The following is a 24,051-nucleotide window of genomic DNA, read 5'->3' on the forward strand; positions in this document are numbered from 1 at the left end:
TGAGCTCGAAAAGTATCTCACTTCTGCTACAGAATAGGGCTCACAGTGGCTGGTGAACTTCAATTCAGATAAAACTCAATTTTTTTCAGCCAATCGTTATCGCAATAATTTAGATCTTCCTATATTTATGACAGTAATGTACTCGATGAGTCATCCACTCCTCATCTTTTAGGATTAACTCTTACTTCCGATCTTTCTTGGAAACCATATTTCAAATCTGTTGCAAAATTAGCATCTGCTAAGGTTATATCTCATTATTAAGCTCATCACTTTCTTACTTCGGATTCTATTCTCTATCTCTATTAGTCTCAAATCCGGCCTTGTATGGAATACTGTTGCCATATCTGGGCTGGATCTTCTAATGATGCCCTTTCTCTTTTGGACAGGGTGCAAAAACGCATTGTAAACATAGTTGGACCTGCTCTTGCAGCCAACCTCCAACCATTATCACATCGTCGTAGTGTTGCTTCTCTTTCTCTTTTCTACAAATACTATAATGGGCACTGTTCTAAAGAGCTAACGTCTCTTGTGCTATCTAATAAAATTCATTCTTGCGTTCCTCGTCATTCAATTAAGTCTCATTCTTTTTCTGTGACTGTTCCTAAGTGCTCCAAAAATGCTTATTCTTCTAGTTTTTTTCCTCGAACATCATCTCTTTGGAATTTGCTTCCTTCATTTTGCTTTCCTGATTCATATAATTTGCAATCCTTTAGGTTGTCTGTCAATTGTTATCTTGCTCTACAATCTTCATCTTTTCTCTTCCAGTAACTTCCAACTTTAGTTAGTGGTTGCTTGAATAGTAATTTAATTGAATAGTACTATTCATTTAACGAATAGTATGATTTTTAAACAAATAGTATGACTCATTTAACAAATAGTACTATTCATTTAACGAATAGTACTATTAATTGTATTAATAAATGAATCATACTATTTGTTTCAATGATCGTACTATTCGTTAAATGAATAGTACGATTTGTTAAACGAATAGCACTAATTAAATGAATCGTACTATTTGTTTCAATGAATCGTACTATTCGTTAAATGAATAGTTGGGGAAATAGTTGGATCAATCATAAATGAGTCATCAATTTTAATCCGAGTTGCGTGGTTGACAAAATTTCAAAATAAGAAGTTAAATTTAACTGTTTTTGCATCTGAAAGTCTGAATAGAGCAAATAAACAATGTTATTTCTTTATTTAATTCTTTTAATCTATATCTATAAGAAAAAGTTCAAAAATTCAGTTTAAAAGAACAACAAAAAAACAAAGCAAAATGTGCCCTTATTGTAAAAAAATATATTGCTATAAAGATCATAAAAAATACCCTTATCAATTTTTGATAAAAAATGTTGTTTTTTTTGTATATAAAATTTAAGTTTCTTTTGAGATCAATGGTATACTCTTGGTATACTTATAGAGAAAATTTTATTTACCTATTCATGAGACCCAGCATGTAACCAAGGTTGGTGACCTTTTTCGAAAAGTAAATAAAACCAATAACTTTTTAGTTGTTTCAAACCAAAGTTTATCTAATTTTTATATTGTCAACTGTTGGTAGCAAAAAGTTATAACCCTAATGTACAGGGGTTAAGCATACAAAAAGCTTGTAGCTTATATCAACAAACTTAAAAATGAGTTTGATCCATGAGCTACATAAATAAAAGTAAACACTGCCGAGGGATAGGTTGGGAGTATAAACCATCTCTGCGATTTTGTTTCACAATCAATAATTAGCTTTAATAACTTTCTTTTTTAATGTCTTCAAAATTTTAAGGTTTTTAATTCTTAAATTTTACATTTTTTTTTTGTTTTTTTACATCAATAATGAGATTTGGATTTTTTAAAATAAATTTCAGCAATAAATTCATTGCTCATTGCAGGACCAAAGTTCTAATTTCAGTTACTTTATTACAAAATCATCTTATTGTCAGTTTTGTAGCTTATATCAACAAACTTAAAAATGAGTTTGATCCATGAGCTACATAAATAAAAGTAAACACTGCCGAGGGATAGGTTGGGAGTATAAACCATCTCTGCGATTTTGTTTCACAATCAAAGTTTTTATGAATATGTAATAGTTCTTTTAATAGTATGTAAATGTTAAAGTTAAATGTTAAGTTAAATGTTAAGTTAAAAGTTAAGTTAACATAGATTTGATCTAGTAGTAGTTATTAAGTAAAACAAAGTCCGTGGCAATGTAGTTCCAAGCTAAATTTAATTCTATGTTGTTATGTTGTTATAAATGTACAGTGTGCATAAGTAATAATATATGAGGTTTAATAACGTGGTTTAATGACATTGTTTTCATGTTTTTCTATATTATACAGGGCTCGAATTAACGCAAAAAAATCTAATCGCGAAAAAAAATCTAATTGCGAAAAAAAATTTCTACCCCTTTTATTTTGTTAGTATAAAGTTGTATCTTTTGTACATTATTTTGTAATTGTTATTTTTTAACATATTATCTCTCATATTTAAATATTATCTTATAAATTAGGAGAGTTTAATATAGCGTAAGTTACTGTTATAATTTACAGCTAAAGTTATAAATAAAAAGTTTAAGTTGCAGTTATAGGGTAAGGAGCAAGTAACGTACTTAGTACTATTAATAAACATTACAATATTTAAACCACTTAAATTAGTCATCGAAAACTATTTAATACATTCATGTTGACAATAAATTATGTGTTATTTTTATAGAGTATTTATTTTAGAGAGTATGTTATTATAAAACTGTTATTATAAAAAGTTATAAAACAACAATAAAATAAAGTACAAATTTGTTTTAACAAGTTAAAGAGCTTGTGTTAAAACAACTTTGTGACGCTGTTTTATACAGTTTATAACCTTGATCATGTAAAACACATTTAAAATAAAACGAAGCAAATAAATAGAATTGTTCTAATTAACAAATTAGAACATCGTCAAAAAAATTCATATTTGCACAAAAGCTTGCCTATAGAGGAGTCTATAATCTATAAACTAAATAAAGTAAAAAAAACATTAGATACCACGTTTTTTATAATAGATTAGATTAGATTTCTTTTCACTTCTTTAGAAATTTTCCAGTTAACAAATTTATGTTTTTTATAATTTATTCTTTCTTGATCTAGCGTACTATTAAAAATTTAAGTATAATTAAGTTTTTCATTCAAATGGTTTTCAAAGTTATGATTTCATCCAATTTTTTCATTCAAATTGTTTTGCAATTAAAAGTAAAACAAAAAAGCTTGGTTGAATAAATCGAGAAAATGCTTAATTTATTTTTTTAGAAAAAAATTTCTTTGAACAGAAGTAAAATATAATAAATTTAAACTTAAATTTTTTATAATTTAATTTTTATCAATCACTGGTTTAATGTTTGCAATAGAATGTTTCTACTTTTAACACTTATTTTTAAGAAAAAAAATATAATTAACTATTCAAAAGGGTTTTACGGTTTAAGAAAAAAAACTTTCTTCCTCACTTGCACTATGTTCTAAATCTGATATTGTTAGTGTAGGTAAATATACGTTTAACTTTTAGCAGTGATTCTCGACATGCTGGGTATTACAGATCCCGCTGAATTAAGTTTATAATTATTTAGCGTTAAAATTCTTTTAAATTTTTCTAATTTTTTTTTCAATTTCAAATTTCAATCGCAAAATTTTTTGAATGAGAGACTTTTAGAATACTAAAATTCTTTTGTTCAAATAGATTTCTTTTTAAATAAAATTCCTAAAAACAACTTGCATATTTATAGAAAATATTTTATCTTGGTATTGCTTTAATTAAACTAAAAAAAATGTTGTATTTTTTAAATTTTTATATTTTTAAATTGTATTTTTTATATTCTATTCGAGATTTCTTGTTAAAATAATTTTTAGATAGAAGCTTATATTATGTGTTAACAACATATAAGATATAAATAAATATATTTATATGGCTAATTTTTACAAAATCTCCAAGCAAGAGAGCAAAGATCATACTTCTATTCAAAAATAAATTTAGCGTGAGGTACTTTATGACTCTGAATAAAAAAACTTAGACAAAAACATTACTTTTTAAGGATGGCCAAAAAAAAAAGAAGCTAAATTAGAAAGAAAAAATAATTAACAAAAAATCACGATATGCTTAATTCGAACCCTGCTATAAGTAAACAGAATAACAATTAAAGTCAGTGGATGTTGTGTTACGTGGTTCTATATATGTATATATATGATATGTTATGTTATTTTAAGTGGATATAGGTGTTATGTCGCAAAAATTCAAACTCCAAACCTTATTAAAGTTTCATATGGAGTATTCTTTGATTAAGTTTTTTTACTTGTAAACAATAAAAATTGAATAACTTTTTTTTGAATTTCTAGTAATTTTTTTTTTGTAAAACAAACTAAAGTACACAATATCAAGATGTTAACCAGGAATATATTTTTTACCGCATTTTTGCAATATTGGAAAAAATACTACCACTACTGCTGATAATAATAATAATAATAATGATAATAATAAAAATAATAATAATAATAATGAATAAATAAATAAATAAATAATAAATCAAAATTCTCTTTTATACTACTGTACTTTCTGTACATTACTACTTTGTTCTATTTTTTTTATATTATAAATAAATTAGAGATTTATTTTAAAAATATTATCAGAGCATTTTTAGTTTATTTTGAATTGCTTAATGTTTACTTCTAGATCCACCTTCAGCAGATTACTTTCAAAGCCAGCCAGTCATCTAATCAACTATTAGAAATCGAGGTTTTTTTATTGAGTTTGATGGTTTTAAAAATAGAAAATTTAAATATATTAAAACATAAAACTTATTTGATCAGTGGGTTATAGTATTAAAAATAGAAAATTTAAATACATTAAAGCATAAAACTCATTTGAACAGGTGATTATAGTATTAAAATTAATATTTACCTGAAAACAGTTTGTTTTTTTTTAATTAAAAAATGAAAATATTTTTAATCAGATGAAGAATAAAAGTTTGAAAAACTCTGTTGAAGAATTATCATCCACTGTTGCCAATTTACAAGGACGTGATCAGAAAACAACAACATTATTGCGTTTAAAGGTATTTCCTAATAAATTTTATAAAATATTTTGTTTTATCTGCATACTTAAGTTTATATTTCAAGTTTCATTAACCATTCCAAAGGATCAAAATTAATGAGCTCAGGAGATTTGGTGTTAAAGTTATATTTACAACATCAACAACTTTGAAAACATTTTTTATGTAATAACAAATCCAAATTATTATAAAATAGCAATCTGGGTGTTTATTAGGTTATGTATTCATGCATTGGCGTTTATATTAGAGAAATTAAAAAGAAAGTTTTACAAAGAAGTATTTAGCATCAGGTAAACAGCATGGTATATTCAATGGGATGTACCCCAAAAGAATTGCACTTAATAGGGGAGGGCATGGGGTCCAAAATTGTATCTTTTTGTTTAACCAGTTCTTAATTAATTTTTTTAGAAAAGTTCAAAAAACAATTCAGTTTTTGCTATTTTTTTGTGGTTGACCTTCTACTTCTATTTTTAACATTTTAAAAATATTATAAAAGTTAAAAACTAGAAACCTTTGCAGTGCATTCTTTATCACTAAAGTTATGCAACTTTATGTTAAAACTTATGCAATTTCAATTTTGATTGGATAACTTTGAATTAAAATAAAAGTTACATATAAAAAAAAATAGTCTTACACTAATGTAAATAATTTGCTTTCACAAGAAAATATTATGCTATTAATTTTGTAAACTAAATTTTGAATAAAAATTTACAATGAAAAATGTTGCAACAAGAAAAAATAAACTAGTAAATTAATAAATTATAAACTAGTTAACAAATAAATCAAAATAATAAAAAATTGTATTGATAAATAAACTTCTTTAGAAATTTTCCAGAAGTTTACAAATTTTATCATACAAAGTTGCCTTAACTCAGGGTTTTTTGTACTTGTTTTTAATGAAGTCAACAAAAAATTATCTTTCAGAAATTTTCATTAAATAAGTTTGACTGCTTAGTAGTTGCAAAAGCAGTTTGTATTTACACATCAAAAAACTTAAATGTTTTTATCATTATTTGCTACATTTTCTTGACAGAAAAAATTATTATAGATTTATATTATAGATAAAGTATTACGGGTATGGAAAAAGATACAACAATGGAATAACTAACGTATTACGCTTTTAATCAATTTTTACAACTGATAAAACAATTATAAATAACATTGACCTTAAGCATCAGCATGGAAGTCATTGCAATTTGCTTTGGAAATACCATCAATTACAAAATTTCCTTGTGGTAATATCTTTAAATATCCAAACCATTCTAAAATCAAGGTTAAGGTAATTTAGAAATGTTTCGGTAAATATGTACCATTGTTAAAAAATTTAAAAGAATAAAAAATACAGTTAGAACCAGTGACAGGAATAACTGAGATAGCAGGATAAAAAAAAAATGTAAGTTTTACATTGGGCATGCAAGAGAAAATTCTTCTTAACTTCTTTAAAATTATGAGGCAGCCCATTTACTTGTGAATCAAATGTCAAAGAATATATTGAAAAAGTGAAAGATCTGTTAAATGGCAAAAACAATTGAATAATGGGATATTTATTTAAGGAATATAGTAGATCTTCTTTGCAAATATTTAAAAAATGCCATATTATATTTACAGAAGAATAAGTTAATAAATTAAAATTTCTACTTGGAAAGTCCTCACAACAATTCACAATCATCTGTATGACTTTTTTTTTTTAGTTGTTAAGGTGCTCCAAGGAGAACTTGAAGTTTTATCATAAAGCACTGTGGAAGAGCAATTTAATTAGGAAGTCACACCTTTCTTACCAATGTCACTTATCTGGCCAGAGCCGACATCAAACCTCAGAACTCTTGTTTTTGAGAAAAAACTCTAATCACTGCACCACCCCTGTTATTAAGTTATTTCGCATTTTCACTAGTAATCATTACAAATTGTTCCTTATATGAACTAATTACATATATAATGCCGAATATTCTGTTGTATTTAAAACCACACATAATGATGACGTATTTTATTGATATAATGAAAGAAAAATTATTTACCATAAATTCTACAATAATAAAAATAATGTCTTCACTTAGGTTAACAATTTATTGTTTTGTCAAAATAATCACTTTTATTAAAATTGAAGTAGAAGGCTAAATATTTATAACAAAGAAAAAAGTATTGAGTAATTCAAAATCAACATAAAAATTAATTAAGAAAAAGTGGTTACTACACAAGATCTGAAAAAAGTTACTTTTTTAAAAAAAATTTGTTTTCAAATAAGTCTTCAGTCCCTCTATAAACAGTTTAACCCAAAACACCAATCTTGATGTTGAGTAAAGAAAAAAATGAAAAGTTTCCTAGAGAAACTTTTCATTTTTTACACCATTACACCACCAATGCTATAAATGATCAGCTACTTTTTGAAAAATGATTTGATCAAAATCAATTCTGGTTAATCACATTTGATCAGCAAGAATTGTGAGTTAAATTTTTATATTATTAAATATAAAAACATTTAAAAAGCAGAAAGTTTTTAGTGTCAAAAATTATATTGAATAATCAGAAATGCCGAACATTTCTGGATCAAAAATTTTAGTGAAGTTTTGACTCCTGTCACGGAGTCAATACTCCACTTTAAGGACACCGCAAGGTTTCCAGAAGATGTCTTTCGAGCAAAAGCAAAATTTTTTGGTTAGTTGACACGAATTTTTTAATCTTTGAAGAACACAATAACTAAGAAAGCACAAAAAAATCTGTTAACATGGCCAATAGTAGGCAATTGCCTGCTAGGTTGAAAGCTCAGATTACAACTTGTGGCAGTAGACAGGAGTTCTTGCGTTGTAATTTATCAGTGTTATAGCTATTTTTTTTTTTTTTTCTGCCCATTTTTTTAAAACATTCAAATATTTGAAAAAAAAATAGATTTTAAAATTTAGAACATTGAAAATTAAAAATAATCAACTTTTCTTTTAAGTGTATATAGTTGTTTTGTATGATAAAAACTAAATAGCTGTATGTATGTGTATATATCATACACCCAGATCAAGGGTGCCACAAGTCAAAAAGTGTCAAACTGAGAAAATCAGGGTTGAAGTTTTAAGTTTTTAATATTTTTTCCAACTAAGAGTGACATTTGTATCTGTCATTTTGTAAACATTCCTTTTAGACTTGTGGTATTTTGTCACCATGCACAACACATAATAGCTCAATATCCATAATTTTTGACTTGTGGCGCCCTTGATCTGGGTGTACGATATATACACATACATACATACATATATATATATACATACATACATACATATATATATACTACAGAATTTTTGTTGTAGATAGTTAAAACTTTTTATTTTTTTTATTTCAACAGATTTTGGGCTTATTTTAGAAAAGAGAGTATTATTCATGCTTTTTGTAATGTCAACAATAGTATGTCAATATTAGTATAACAATATATATATATATATATATATATATATATATATATATATATATATATATATATATATATATATATATATATATATATATATATATATATATACATGCATACATACATACATATATATGCAGGCACATAGGAACAAAAGTTACATTGGGGGGGGGGGCAGTGCTGGATTAAAGGGCCTAAAATTAGTTTTAAGGACTTTTTTTTTTAAAGTCATTTTTTCAGTCAATTATCTCAAAATTATTTATTTTAAAAATTATTGGGGGGGCAAATGCCCCTGTTGTCCCCGCCCCGCCCCCCCATCCTCCTCAGTTGCTACAAGCCTGATATGTATATATATTTATACACAGTACTGTGAATAAGTTTTAGACCACTTGTATAATTAGACGTATTGATAATTTTTTTCCTATGTAATTTTTTTAAAGCGTACTTAAGTTTAATAATATATAAGAAAAGTTAAAAGAATATATTATTTTGAATAAATAAACAAAATTGATGAGGAAACATGAGGGAATTGTTTGTTTATTTATTAAAATGATGTGTCATAACAACTAGATCCAAAACAGGATATTCAAAGAATGATGTTACAGAAATCATTAAAAAGTTAAGAGAAACTGGCTCCCTTGAAGATAGAAAGAAAAGTGTTAGACCTCCTAAGCTAACACAAAAAAAAACAATAAATATTTAAAAACCCTATCTTAAGAAATCCAAAAAAAGCATCAACCGAGCTGGCAAAAGACATTAACACAGCAACTGTGAAAATTTCAGCTCTTCTTTTATTCGACGGCACCTACTTAAATCGGGATTAAGGGTGTGTTGCAATTCGAAAACCATTATTACGGTGTGGCAATAAAGAAAAACAACTTAAATATGCAAAACAACACAAAGATTGGGCCCAGGAAATGTTTAATCAGGTTCTGTACACCGATGAGTCCAAATTCGAAATTTTTCGAACGAAAGGATGCCAATTTGTTTGAAGAAGAATTGAAGAAGCCTATCAGTCCGAGTGTTTAAATCCTACTATTAAACACAGAGGAGGTTCTTTACAAGTTTGGGGCTGTTTATCTTCATCTGGAGTAGGTGATTTGATCAAAATATGGGGGCGACTCACCAGGGAACGTTATGTGGATATTCTAAGGCACCATACTGTATCATCCGGAATGAGACTACAATGTCATAATTTTATTCTGCAGCAGAACAATGACCCAAAACATTGTTTCCGAGTGGCAAAAAATTATTTAAATGAAATGGCAGAGGAAGGAGGACTGGAATTGATGACCTGGCCTCCCCAGAGTCCAGTTTTAAATATAATTGAGCATATTTGGGATTACCTGGACAGAAAGAAGGTCGAACATGCTCCCTGAAATGCTGAAGAATGTTTTGAAGTACTTCAAAGAGATTGGCACAACATACCCCAAGATTTTATAACTAACTTAACTTTATGAATCTATTCCCCGGCGAATATTGGCTGGGATTGAGACAAAAGGAGGACATAGTAAATATTAAGTGTTTTTATGAAGTTTGACATTAAAAAGTTTGTAATTGTTCCATATTTTGTGTGAAATACATATACAATACAAGTTTTAATAAGTTTATAATTTAGAACTACAAACTTAAATATTAGAGAAAAATTCTCTGGGATTTTTTGAAAAAATGTAAGTGGTCGAAAACTTATTCACAGTACTATATATATATATATATATATATATATATATATATATATATATATATGTATGTATATATAAATATATATACACACATATATATATACATATATATATATATATATATATATATATATATATATATATATATATATATATATACACATATATGTATGTATACACATATATGTATGTATATATATATGTGTATATATATACATATATATATGTATAAATATATACATATATATATGTATATATATACATATATATATATATATGTATATATATACATATATAAATATGTATATATATACATATATATATATACATATATATATATATATATACATATATATATATATATATATATATATATATATATATATATATATATATATATATATATATATATAAATATATATATATATATATATATATATATATATATATATATATATATATATGATCAGGACATCTGTTGTTTACAATATGTTGATATTGTAAACAACTGATGTCCTTATCTTCCTTTTAATTTTTAACTTTTGTTACATTGCAAAAGTTCTTTCATTCATTTGCAAAAGTTCTTTCATTAATTTCTTGAAAATTTAACTGATGATTAATTTAAGGTGCCAGCTCTATTTACAGAGTAAAAAAAGTCAGACTTTACAATTTAGTGTTGAAATAATGTTTTACAATGTGTTTTATATCATATGACATTTGAAAGTAAGATGACTTTCGCATCCATTAAAAAAGCTCAAATAAAGTAACTTTATTATTAGAAGAGAGTATTTTAAATAAATTTTGTTAACTTAACTGGTAAAAAAAGAATGAAACTTTATATTATGAACTACTTTAACATTTTCCACTGTGGAGCATGTGATATACATGTGTGTGTGTATATATATGTGTGTATATATATGTGTGTATATATATATATATATATATATATATATATATATATATATATATATATATATATATATATATATATATATATATATATATATATACTTATATATATATATATATATATATATATATATATATATGTATATATATATATATATATATATATATATATATATATATATATATATATATATAAATATATATATATATAAAAATTAGTAAAAAACACTTATCTAACTTTTATCTTCTACTTTAAGTTTCACCATTGCTGGCTCATCAGGAAGAGTTACTAAATCTCAAAAACAAATTCAATTTTTAGAAAAAAATATTTTACAGGAAGTTATAAATTATTATAAAAAAATTTTTAATTACTATATTTTTTTTGTTAACGGGAAGTTACAGAAAGTAATTATTAAATAAATTTCTTTGGAATGGGGATAGTTTAATTTGGTCATTTGTTTTTATAATTTTTTAAGAGGTATTTATTTTCGTGCCTACATTTAGAAATTAATTCAGATTTTTTATTTAATAAATTTTCTTGATTTAAATGAGTAATTATTTCAAATTTTTCTTGCAAACATAGCATACATTTTTTGGAAATGTTATTATAGGCAGAGGCAGATTTTAGAATAGACCATTGTAAATTAAAATTTTTCTTTTTGTCTTTTAAATCCCAAATATATTTTGACAGCATAGTCTCTTTTGAATATTTTTTGTGTTTAAACGATTGTTTGTGGTTGGCATAACGGTTTTTCCATTCCCCTCGGTTAAGCCAATATATTGTTTATCAGGGTTATTTTGTGAGAAAACAATGCACTTGTAAATTATATTTTTCGAAAGGCATTTTCCATATAGAGGGCAATCTATTTTTTGTTTACAATTACAATAGTCAGTATTTTTTTCTTTTATATGTTTATTTTTATCAATTAACGCGTAGTTGTGGCCTTTTATAATTCTTTCTAAATTTTTTGTACAACTATAAGTTACTTTAATGGTATTTCTTTTAAAAATCTTATGTAATTTATTAGAGGGAGGAAAATGTTTGTCTACTAATTTTAGAAAAATTTCACCTATATTTGTTGAAACATTTTTGCTGTACATTTGCATTTTTGCTGTGGGGGGTTGAACCAAATTATCTTTCTATTTCTATTACGCTTTTTTGCAATTTTCTTTTTAAATTTCAGCTCGAAATTTTGATAGCCACTTTTTTTAAGAGCATCTTCATAAACGTGTTTAGAGGAGTTAAAAATATTTTCATTAGAAGAGTTTTGGAATTTGTTTTAGAATTTGAGGAGGATGATTTGAATTCACATTAACATACAATAATTCGTCATTAGGTTTTTTGTAGGGCTTATAGGAACTTTCTGAGAGGTTAAATGTGACATCAAGAAAATTCATTATTTTTAAATTTATATTTATTTCAATTTGGAAGCCAATATTTTTAAAAACTTTAATAATATCTTTTCTAATTTTATTGAGTTGTGGCCCTGATTTTTTATGCATTATTATTAAACCGTCGTCGCGATAAAGACCTAATTGATTAATTTGGATTATTTTAGCTAGGGTATTTAAAATATATAAGCCTACAAATTTGCAAGTTTCTGCTCCGTCATAACTTCCCATTGTTACATCAAGGCATTCGTGCGTGGTTTTTTTCTTTCACGTTTCCTTATTAAAGCGTAAATTTTTTCTGCAGTGCTTAATTATACGGATAGTGTCCTCAGTAATTTCTAACTGAAATTTTCTAAATTCTATTGTTTTATCTAAAATTTCTGCTATAATTGAGGGGTAAAAATCAATAATATCAAATTGTATAAATGTGCAATATCAAATTTCTATGTGTAATATCAAATTGTATAAATGTTTCTAAAACAAATTCCAATTTCAATAGCCTATTGTTATAGGCTAAACCAAAAAAATTCTTCTAATGAAAATTTTAACTCCTCTAAACGCGTCTATGAAGATGTCCTTAAAAAAAGTGGCTTTTCAAAATTTTGAGCTGAAATTTTGCAAAAAAAGCGTAATAGAAGTAGAAACATAATTTGGTTCAACTGTACAGCAAAAATGTTTCAACAAATATAGGTAAAATTTTTCTAAAATTAATAGACAAACATTTTCCTCCCTCTAATAAATTACATAAGACTTTTAACAGAAATACCATTAAAGTAAGTTATAGTTGTAAAAAAAAATTAGAAAGAATTATAAAAGGCCACAACTACGCGTTAATTAATAAAAATGAACATATAAAAGAAAAAAACACTGATTATTGTAATTGTAAACAAAAAATAAATTGCCCTCTAAATGGAAAATGCCTTTTGAAAAATATAATTTACAAGTGCATTGTTTTCTCACAAAACAACCCTTATAAACAATATATTGGCTTAACCGAGGAAAATGGAAACAAATTTATTAAAATCCAAGTAAAAAAAAAATGTAAACACGGTTTTCACAAATAGACACAAATGACATTTGTCATATGTAAACAACTTTTTCAAATATTAATTCAGAATTTTTTTGCCAAACTTTTCCAACAAGACAATGTTTTCTCTGATTAAGATGATTTGTTCTACTTTTTCTGGGTGTAAGTTGTGTCTGGATGATCGGACAACATTTCCACCTGAGCTAAAAACTCTCTCTGATTTAGTTGAACTTGCTGGAATAGCTAAAATTTGTCTAGCTAATGAAGAGAGTTGTGGCAATGTATTTGAATGCAATTTCCACCAATCAAGAATCGGAAAGTCTTTTTTGGCATCAGGGAGATATTCATACTGGCACATTTCGCTCAAAATAGGATTCAGTTCAGATGTTGGCTCTTGTGTTTCAAGTATGACGTTTAACTTGCGCTTCAGTTTTGAGTAAGGGGACAAATCTGCTGAAAGGACTCTGGCAACAGGTTGGCACTTGACATTATCCTTAACCTGTGGGGCTAACCATTCTTTTCATTTTTTCCGCCTGTCTCAATAAATTGATCAATTTTGTTGTTTGAAATTTTTTGAGGAGCTTCAAGTGAAGTCCCTTTAAAGCAGGATTTAAGTAGTTTGCTGCAGCACTCAATAAGTTTCTAGTGTGACAAAGAGGAAATCTTTTCTCAATGCAGCTTTTCAAGTTTTTTTCATACAAGACACCATAGCCATTTTTTCCATCCGTCTCAATAAATTGATCAATTTTTTCATGGATTAAATAAAGAGAATCGGCGACAGTGTTAATTGTTGGAATAGACTCAGCCGACCACGTTTCTGTAGCTCCTTTAAGTGGTGCCAAAATTTCTACTGCTCCCTCGATTAATTTCCACTGTAAATAATAAATAATAAATCTAAAAACAAATTAAATTTTTAATTAGATTTATAAAAATCACGGAGTCAAAATATTAAATAACTAAAAAAACAAATTATTAAGCATTTTGTAAATTATAATAATTTTTAATTTGGAAAATAATATAATATTTAAGAAATAGAAAATTCTCGCGAGAAGTAGAACGAGACGTTCTACTTCTCGCGAGAATTTTCTATTTCTCGTTTCTCACGAGAAGTCCCATTTCTCACGAGAAACGAGAACGAGACGAGATCTCGCTCATGGTTATTTTTTTCTATAAATTGAATTTTTTTTGAGATTTAGTAACTCTTCCTGATGATCCAGCAATGGTGAAACTTACAGTAGAAGATAAAAGTTAGATAAGTGTTTTTTACTGATTAATTATTGCTCTGTTCTTTAAGAACATTGAGCACTCTATTTTTAAAATACACTAACATAATTTACATATATATATATATATATATATATATATATATATATATATATATATATATATATATATATATATATATATATATATATATATATATATATATATATATATATATATATATATATATATATATATATATATATATATATATATATATATATATATATTAGACCATTTCAAAATTGCATATAAAAAAAATAATTTTTGAACTTTATTTGGGCTACCCTTTAACTTGATGTGGTTCGTGGTCAGGAAAATTAGTTCAAAACTGCAAACTTAAATAATGTGTTTTAGGGACAGCTCAAATAACTTTACTGTTTAACAGGTCCCTATTATTTTGAAAAAAGAAGTTTTTTCAAAAGTATGTCATGTTGGGTCTTAAAAGTAGCGAAATTATATAAAAATTTTGAAAAAAAAAAGATAATTTTATACTACAGTTTTAGATTTAATTGCACAAAAACTATGGGTTTTTAACTAGAAATAAAAAAAGTACATTTTTACAAGTTTTTAATAAAAATGAAAATTTTTTAATTTATTTTTTATAAAACAATTATTATTTTTGAAATTTATATATTATTTTGCTTCTTTTAAGTACCAGGTTGACCTACTTTTAAGGAACTTTTTTTTTTAATTTCAGGACCCCATTGAAAAGTAAACTTAATTGAGCTGTTACTAAATTTTGGAATAATGCTTTGAAACTTTAATGATTTACTTTTTTTCATCAATTAACAACATTTACACATCTAGCCACTTAGTTATTAAAAAATATTTTTTTGAACTGGTTTAATTTATATATTTATATACATAAGTGCATGTATAAAGAAAATATCATTATATTATCATGTATACTTAAAAGAGTGCTCAATAGATAAATTTGTATATAACAAATCCATCATGGCAACTAAAAAACCAACCCATCAAAATTTTTATTGGATTAATGAAAGGTGAATGGAAAACCAAATATAACAACCATAAATCATTATTCAGTAATGTTAAATACAAAAAGTCCACCGCCCTATCAAACTAGGTCTGGGGTTTGAAAAACAATTTTAATGAAACATCTATATTAACATGGTCTATTCTGATGTCTGTACCTCTTATGTCTATATGAGAAATTTGCTATTATATCGTATCCAAAACCTGAGGAGCTGCTAAATAAAAGAACCGAAATTATATCAAAGTGCCGCCACAAAAATAAATTCTTATAAAAAAACTAAAAACAATAACTAATAACTAACAATAACTATATTACTCTGGGATAACTGATAAATTACTCACATACACAACTATTGTAATATGTTTCATAATATTATTTATATTTGTATATCAATTTTTAATTATATATTTTTTAATATATAAATAATGCACCTTATCACATAAACGAATATTTTAAATGAGCATTAAAACATATAATTATTCCACAACTATTAACTAAAAACAAATTGATAATAACATTTACCTAACTACTAAACAATTTTTGTCCCATAACAACTAAAAGACAAATATAATGTATATTATATTGTATATTATATAAGTATATACCATAATGTTGACTAAACAAATCGTAGCAAAATTATATTTTTACTACTTGCCTGAAGATTGTGGTAACACATGAAAATCACAGTAGCAATATTATATTATAAATAATATGCATTTAGCTAATTCCTGGCACTTGGGGTAACAGTAACATATATACTATATATATGTATATGTATATATATATATATATATTATATATATATATATATATATATATATATATATATATATATATATATATATATATATATATATATATATATATATATATATGTACACAAATTTATGTTTAGATCATTATCTGAGTTGATGTTTTTTTTTTGCTCTTTTAGGAAAAAGATCTATGTGATGCCAATAAAAAGATTGATGAACTTTTAGAAAAAATCGAAAATTATAAAGAAACTTGTCAAGTATTTTTCTATTAATTACAAAGCTATTTTTGTTAGCATTATATTGACAAAAAAAAATATTGCATATTTTTAACACAATTTTGATTGCTTTCTGTAAATTTCTGGATAAGATTTGGTATAATTGATATTGTTATTTTATTCCATTAATTTCATTATTTTTAACATTAAAAACTTTATGTGAATGTGGAAAATATAACATAAATACATTCATCATACAATTTATGTTTTTAATTATTGTATTAAAATATTTTCTATTTCATCTTTATATAATTTATTTTATTTATCTCAAAAAAAATATCTGTTTTGCGAAAAACTGCATTGAATATACATTTTTTTAAATAATAAATATTTTACTGGTATATGTTGTTACATTATCGGCTTTTGACCTGCACCACACCAATATTTTATTGTTATCTGTTCCCCCTTCTCCCTCTCTATAAAAAAAATATATATTTAATCAATCTGTGTAATCAAGTTTAAAAAAATATTTTATAAAAAGGTAATTTAATAAAAAAATAATAATTTTTTATAAAAAGGTGTTTAAAGAAATAAATAAAATAATTTTGAAAATAATTTTTATAATCATTTTTTAAAGGAATTAAAAGAGAAGGAAACTGGCTATAAAAATGAAGTTGAAACTTTTCGCAACGAAAACTCAGGACTAAAAATTGAAGTTGAAAATTTAAAAAGTAATTTTCAATAAATATTTTAATAATTTTAAAAAAAATAATGACTTAATATCCTTAATAATAATAATAATAATAATAATAATAATAATAATAATAATAATAATAATAATAATAATAATAATAATAATAATAATAATAATAATAATAATAATAATAATAATAATAATAATATCTAAATATTTAAAATATCTATAATGATGTTATAAATAATAAAATTGATTTAAACAATTATTTAAGTTAAATGTTTAATTTTGAGTTTAATAATGACTAAATTGCTTTGAATTAAAAGCAACCTTAAAAATCTGAATGTAAAAGCTTTTAATTTTAAACTTTTTCTGTTTATTGAGCTTTTAAAATCCCTTTAATAATAAAATATAATTATTTTTCTTGCTCTAAAAAATATTTTTTAATATTAAAAAATAATATTTTAATATTGTGCTGAAAAAGCTCTAAGCTTCAGAAAATTAGTAAAAGTTATATTTCTATTTAACTATGTAATAAATTTCAAACTTTTTTTTTAAGTTGGTTTACTAAATTTTAAGCTAAAAGTTTGTTTACAATAAGCTATCTTTTTTATATATTGTAGAAACATTGTAAAACATTTTACTAGTAATGTTTTTTATTTTAATCTAAAAGATGTAAAAACAGATGTAAATATTACTTGGTGGTGGTAACTTGCTAATGGCTGGCAATTTTTGTTGTCATAAAAATATAATTTTTTTTTACAAAATATAAAGAAATTGTTTTCATGATGATTTAAAATTTTTTAAATTTTCAAAAGAAAAAAAAATATAAATATGGAATTAAAGAAAATAAAAGTATTTAAAACAAGTTATAAGAAAATATTTTTATAATAAAAATAAGGCAGGTTTTAAAAAAATGAAATTAAAAATTATTAGAACAAAATTAAAATTTTTTAATGAAGCTTTTAAAGATCATAGCTCAGGTTTTTATAAGAAAAAAAATCAAAATGTTTGATTTGATTAGTTTGTAACATGATGAGTCATAAGAGTAGTTTATAAATATGAAAGAGAGGCGTTATTATGGCCATTTAGTCTTTTACTTTTTTTATCAATATTTTAGAATCTGTGAGTCAATTGCATACGTCGATATCACATGAAGATATTTCACAGGTGGAAATTATTTTAGTTGTATGAGATAATATAAAATTCTGTATACTATACTTGTTTTCTTCATGCTAAATTAAAGTACAATAAAATTTAGTTTTATTTTCGAAAATGCTGATTAGTGTAGAAAACTAGAGTTGCATTAATTATAACCTTGAATAAGTTCAGTAAAGTTAGGTGCAATTACAAGACTGGCTGACATATAAGGTACGATTTTATGCACATACATTGACTGACAGGTTCCAGTAATGCAAAATATGAATTTATGGTCTTTTTTTTGTTTGTTTTTTTATGCATGAATATTTGTCATCTTTTAAAATATTATTTCAAAACTGACCACTGACCGAAACTGACCACTGACAACTTTGACAAAACTGAAAATTGGAACCAACTGAGCATTTTCAATATAATTTCAGCACTGGTCTTTTTGATGTAATGGCTGTTTTGTTTTTTTAATGCTAAAATAAGGAAAAAAAAAGTTTTATGCTCTTTAATTTATTTTTGCAACACTTAAAGTAAAATGTTGAAGGTTGCTATAAGTAATTACTACAGTTTCTTTTTGTCTTTAATTTCTTCTTCAACCTTTTATTTTGATATATTGTTTTTTTGTCTTACCTAAAAGCTATTTTTAATGTATTTTTTTGTTTTAGTTAAAACAAGAAAATATTTTTCTTCAAAAAGAATTGTTTCATGCAGGTTTGAATTTTAATGCTTGTTTGTATTTTTTTTTTTTTATCTATGCTGCAACATAATGATAAGGCACCCCAAAAAAGTTTACAAAACTCTACTAATCATTTATATTTAAAAACTAATTTTTATAGTAAATGAGAGCAAAGAGTTTACAAGACTAAACAACATTTAAAAAAATTTATTTTAGGCATAACTTACATTTTATAAAAAAACTGTTTTTTTTGTGCGACAAAATTATAAAACACTTTTGGAAAAAATTTATAAAAATTGTCTTTTATAAAAAAAGTCGCCTCAATTTAAAAAATCAATAGTTGATACTTTTACCATTTTTTTGAATCACTTCAATCATTCTAGAAGGTAAAGAATCATACAACTTTTTTATGTACAAAATGTCGATTGCATCCAATGCAGACGTGATGGAGGATTTTAAGTCAGCTAGTGAACTATATTGTTTACCACATTCAAAGCTGTGCCCAAGCTCAATAACGATCAGGTCTGGAGATCTAGCTAGTCACTTCAATGTTTCAATTCTAGTGTTGTTGAAATAATAATCTTAGCAATTAAAAGATAATCCTTAGTCTTCATTTATCTGTCAATAAAATGAATTTCTGATTTATCATGATACCCAATGGCACACCAAATCATTACACCACCATTACCTATTTGACATCGTTGGTGTGTTACTGGTTCTTTACACAAATCGTAAGAATAATAATTCTATATATCCGGCCCATCAAAATAAAAATGCTTTTTATCAGAAAAACTACTTGTTGCCGCTCTTCTTTCCATGTTATGTGCAAAAGTATTGTGTATAATGGTCTTTTGCAAAAGTTATTTGATCGTTTATGTGTTTTGTTGTCAAAGGTTGTTTTTGCTGAAGTTTTTTGCGAGAAAGGTGAAAAGCATTATGAATAACTTGATGAACTGTACATAAATTAGCAATCACACCTGCTTCTGCAGCAATTTCATGTGCAGTTAATGAAGAATTTGAAGCTTGTCTCAACAACCTTCGCCGATCATGGTCACTTAATGTTAATGGGCGTCCAGGACTTTTTTAATTCCACACATATGAGGACTTTTAATGTAGTTTTTATTCTTAGTTTGGGTGTGTCCAATGGCTCTAGCCATGTAACTACCGGAGTGACCAATTTTCGATAAGTCAGAAATCACTTTTTTCTCATCTCGACTCAACGGTGCATTACAAACACCGTAGTTAAATTTTATACTTAATAAAAAAAACCTAAATTAAATTTTTGACAGTTCACAACAGTTTACAGTTAAATAATCGTCTGTGGTGTTTACATCAAATAAATATTTGTAACTGCCCGCAACTGCAGTTTGTAAATAAAATGTTTTTTGTAAAATTGTCTTATAATTTTGTCTGTAAAAACTTTTTTTTTTTTTTTAAATGTGAGTTACATTTAAAATAAATTTGTTAAAATGTTGTTTAGTGTTGTAAACCCTTTGCTTTTATTTACAATAAAAATTTGTTTTTAAATATAAATGTATAGTAGAGTTACATAAATATTTTTGGGGTGTCTTATCATTATGTCGCTCAGTGTAGATATTTGTTTCTCAGATATTTAGTATAGATATAACAAGAGTTTTTACGGCAGTAATTTAGTTTAAATTATTTATGTTTTAAGTTGTTTATGTTTTATGTTGTTTATGTTTTATGTTGTTTATGTTTTAGGAGAAAGAGAGAAGCGCAAAGAATGCTTGATTGAATTATCTAAATCTCGTCAAGAAAGAACAGAAGCAGAGTTAGGACATATGAGACAGGTATTATTATTTACAGGCGATAAGCTTCTAGATAGATGCCTTTTTTTATTTTTAAAAACTTAAGAATTAAAAGCAGTCTTTTTTATTTTCCTAAAATGTTTTAAGTGTAAATCACTTGTCAGTCTTATTAAAATTTTCTCTTGAAATTAAAAAATCTCAAAAATTCTGGATTGAAGATTTAAAAAATTAAAAAGTAAAAATTCAATAGAACAGCTCTCAGTTGAACAAATGCTTATTTATTAATGCAAAAAATCAATGCAAAAAATTGCTGTCAGATGCTAAGCTCCATTATTCTTAATTTATTAAATCTTGTATCGTATCTTAGAAGATAGGTTCCTGAGGCTTTTGGAAAATCTTCAACAACATCTTTAACTAAGGAAGGTCTAACATTCCATCTCATTAGCTCTCCCAATGATAAGGCTTAACTACATGCAAAGAGCTTTTCTTCTAATTATCTTGAATCTTATGGTCATACTCTTCTGTTAATTCCAGTTAAACAGGTTCTTTGTTAGACATTCAAATCACTCCAGCTTCTGTTGCTAAAAATATATATCAATTAAACTTTTCTATGACTTGTGGTCCAGACAGCATTCCTGCCATATTCTTATAAAAGTGTTCTCCAGAACTCTCTTTAAATTTTTTAAACTATTTAAATGTTTGACTGAATCTTGTTTTCCTGCCTGCTGGAAAATGGTATCTGTGGTTCCAATTTTTAAAAATTCTGGTGAACATTCTGACCCTTCCAACTCATATCGGATCAGTCTTCTATCTGTTATTAGCAAGGTCTTTGAGTCTTTGATCAACAAATTTCCAACATTTCATCTTGAGTGAAATAACTTACTGACAATCAATATGGTTTTCGATCCTCTCGCTCTACGGCTGACTTGCTAACTGCTGTGACTAAAAGATTCTATCATGCACTAGATGGAGGGAACGAGGCTAGGGCTATTGCTCTTGACAAGCTTAAGCTTTGGATAAAGTTTGACATGCTGGTCTCCTCCATAAGCTCAACTTGTTTCACTGCGCAGCAACCTTGTTTGTCAAGGTTCGTGTTTTGGTGTTATAGAGTTGAGAGAGGGTTATAACCATAATTAAGTAGCCTCTTCCTATATAGTGGCCTTTTCAGCCTTGGAGAGTTAAAAAAATTAAAATAAATAAATAATAAATAAAATCAGCTAGCTTGTGTATCTGGGAAAGTTTTTAAGTTCATCAAATCACTTCTTTCTAACTGCTTTATTAAAGTCATCCTTGAAGACCAACACTCTTATTTATTTCCAATAACTTCTTGGGTGCTTCAAGGTTCTATACTTAGTCCTGATTTGTTTTTTAACTACATTAATAATCTTCCTGACAACATTACATTTAAAGTAACTCTTTTTGCTTATAACTCAACTTTATACTTCTGTCTTATACTAAGTCTTCTTCTCTATGTCTTCTTGGATTATCATTCACTTCTGGCCTCTCATGAAAACCATATATACAAGTGATCGCTAAGTTAGCATCTGCTAAGGTTGCTTCTCTTTATTGTGCTTGCCATTTTCTTACTCATGATTCCATTCTCTACTTGTACAAATCTCTTGTTGGTCCCTGTATGGAATACTATAGTCATTTGGGCTTTCTCTTCTAATAATGTTTTTTTTCTTCTAGACTAGGTCCAAAAATACACTGTTATTGTTATCTGCCAAGCTTGAGATTCTTTCCCATTGTTGTAAAGTTGCATCTCTTTCTCTATTCTACACTATTCCCGCACTTGAACTCTTTGGAACTCTCTCCTATCTTCATGTTTTCCTGACTCATACAACTTTCAACTTACAACTTTTCAAGTCTTTTGTCAACCGTTTCCTTACTCTTTAATTCTATTCTTTATTATCAAGTAACTCTCAACTTAATATTGGTTGCTTGCAACCTCGTTTGGAGTGAATCTAAATTAAAAAAAAAATCTGAAAAAGAAATATAGATATATTTGTCATTATTTTTGCTATAAATAACAACTTTTTATAACTATAAATAACAATTTTCATTAAAAAAAAAGAAGCGCATAGCATTATAGTAAGGCTACAAAGTTAACAATTTAATATAGCAAGTTTTAACTTTATATTTATTTTTACATATGCATATATACACATACTTTATATAAACTTTTTTTTTTTTTTGGCGCAATCTTTTAATGTGTATTACAGGATTGAATAAATTGTTGAACTAGTCAATTTTCAAATTCTCCTAAAATATATTTATCATTACATCCTTTTAGTTTAAAATTGTTACCATTACCATTGATTTTATATTATACTTAATAATTATTTGTTTGTTGAGAGCATTATTGTTGCCATTATTGAACCCCATACTTTGAAACCATTTAATGAGCTCCATAGGTTAAAGAAATTGAATGACATTTCTACAATACAACATTATAAACTCCATACTGAATTATAAACTCCATATTGAAGCCATATCTCAACGGACAAAATAAACTTCATACTTTGAAACTATTGAATGACATTTCTACAAAATGTTATTAACTCCATACTTTGAAATCATTGAATGAGATTTCTACAAAATAACATATAGAATTGATCAAGCACTTTTCTCCTTTTTTTTCCCTAGTTCTATTTAAAAAATTTCATGTTCAGAATACTTTTTTGTGTGTTATATTTACTTTGTGTTTATAATCAAACGCAGTTTGTTATGATTCACCATATGTAATCAGTCAAATAATTTTTTTTTCCTTCTTTGTTAATATAAACTTAAATATGCAATTGAAATAAAATTTAAGCTTTTGATTTTTAAAAATGTTAATAAAATACTCTAAAAAAAATTGTACCTTATTTACTTTTCTGTACTTTTTTTTCATTACTTTTCTTTTTTATATACTTTTTTTTAACAACAAGTATATGAGTAATAATAATAATAATAATAATAATAATAATAATAATAATAATAATAATAATAATAATAATAATAATAATAATAATAATAATAATAATAATAATAATAACAATAATAGTTTTAGCTGACAATGTTC

At 25.5% G+C, this 24,051-nt stretch overlaps 1 protein-coding gene across 4 annotated transcripts in view; it reads left to right on the forward strand.

Annotated features, from left to right (window-relative positions):
• The window catches only part of LOC101239895 (coiled-coil domain-containing protein 62), a 53,870-nt gene that overhangs the window by 20,353 nt on the left and 9,466 nt on the right, over positions 1 to 24,051 (forward strand). For all 4 annotated transcript variants that reach the window (XM_065808237.1, XM_065808239.1, XM_065808238.1 and 1 more), the window contains exons 8-14: positions 4,687 to 4,749; positions 4,967 to 5,068; positions 16,664 to 16,741; positions 17,337 to 17,430; positions 18,514 to 18,563; positions 19,208 to 19,253; positions 20,941 to 21,029. In XM_065808237.1, coding sequence (XP_065664309.1) covers positions 4,687 to 4,749; positions 4,967 to 5,068; positions 16,664 to 16,741; positions 17,337 to 17,430; positions 18,514 to 18,563; positions 19,208 to 19,253; positions 20,941 to 21,029 — 522 coding nt within the window. The remainder of the gene's footprint in view (positions 1 to 4,686; positions 4,750 to 4,966; positions 5,069 to 16,663; positions 16,742 to 17,336; positions 17,431 to 18,513; positions 18,564 to 19,207; positions 19,254 to 20,940; positions 21,030 to 24,051) is intronic.

This window comes from Hydra vulgaris, chromosome 10 (genome assembly GCF_038396675.1).
Source record: "Hydra vulgaris chromosome 10, alternate assembly HydraT2T_AEP".
Lineage (NCBI taxonomy): Eukaryota > Metazoa > Cnidaria > Hydrozoa > Anthoathecata > Hydridae > Hydra > Hydra vulgaris.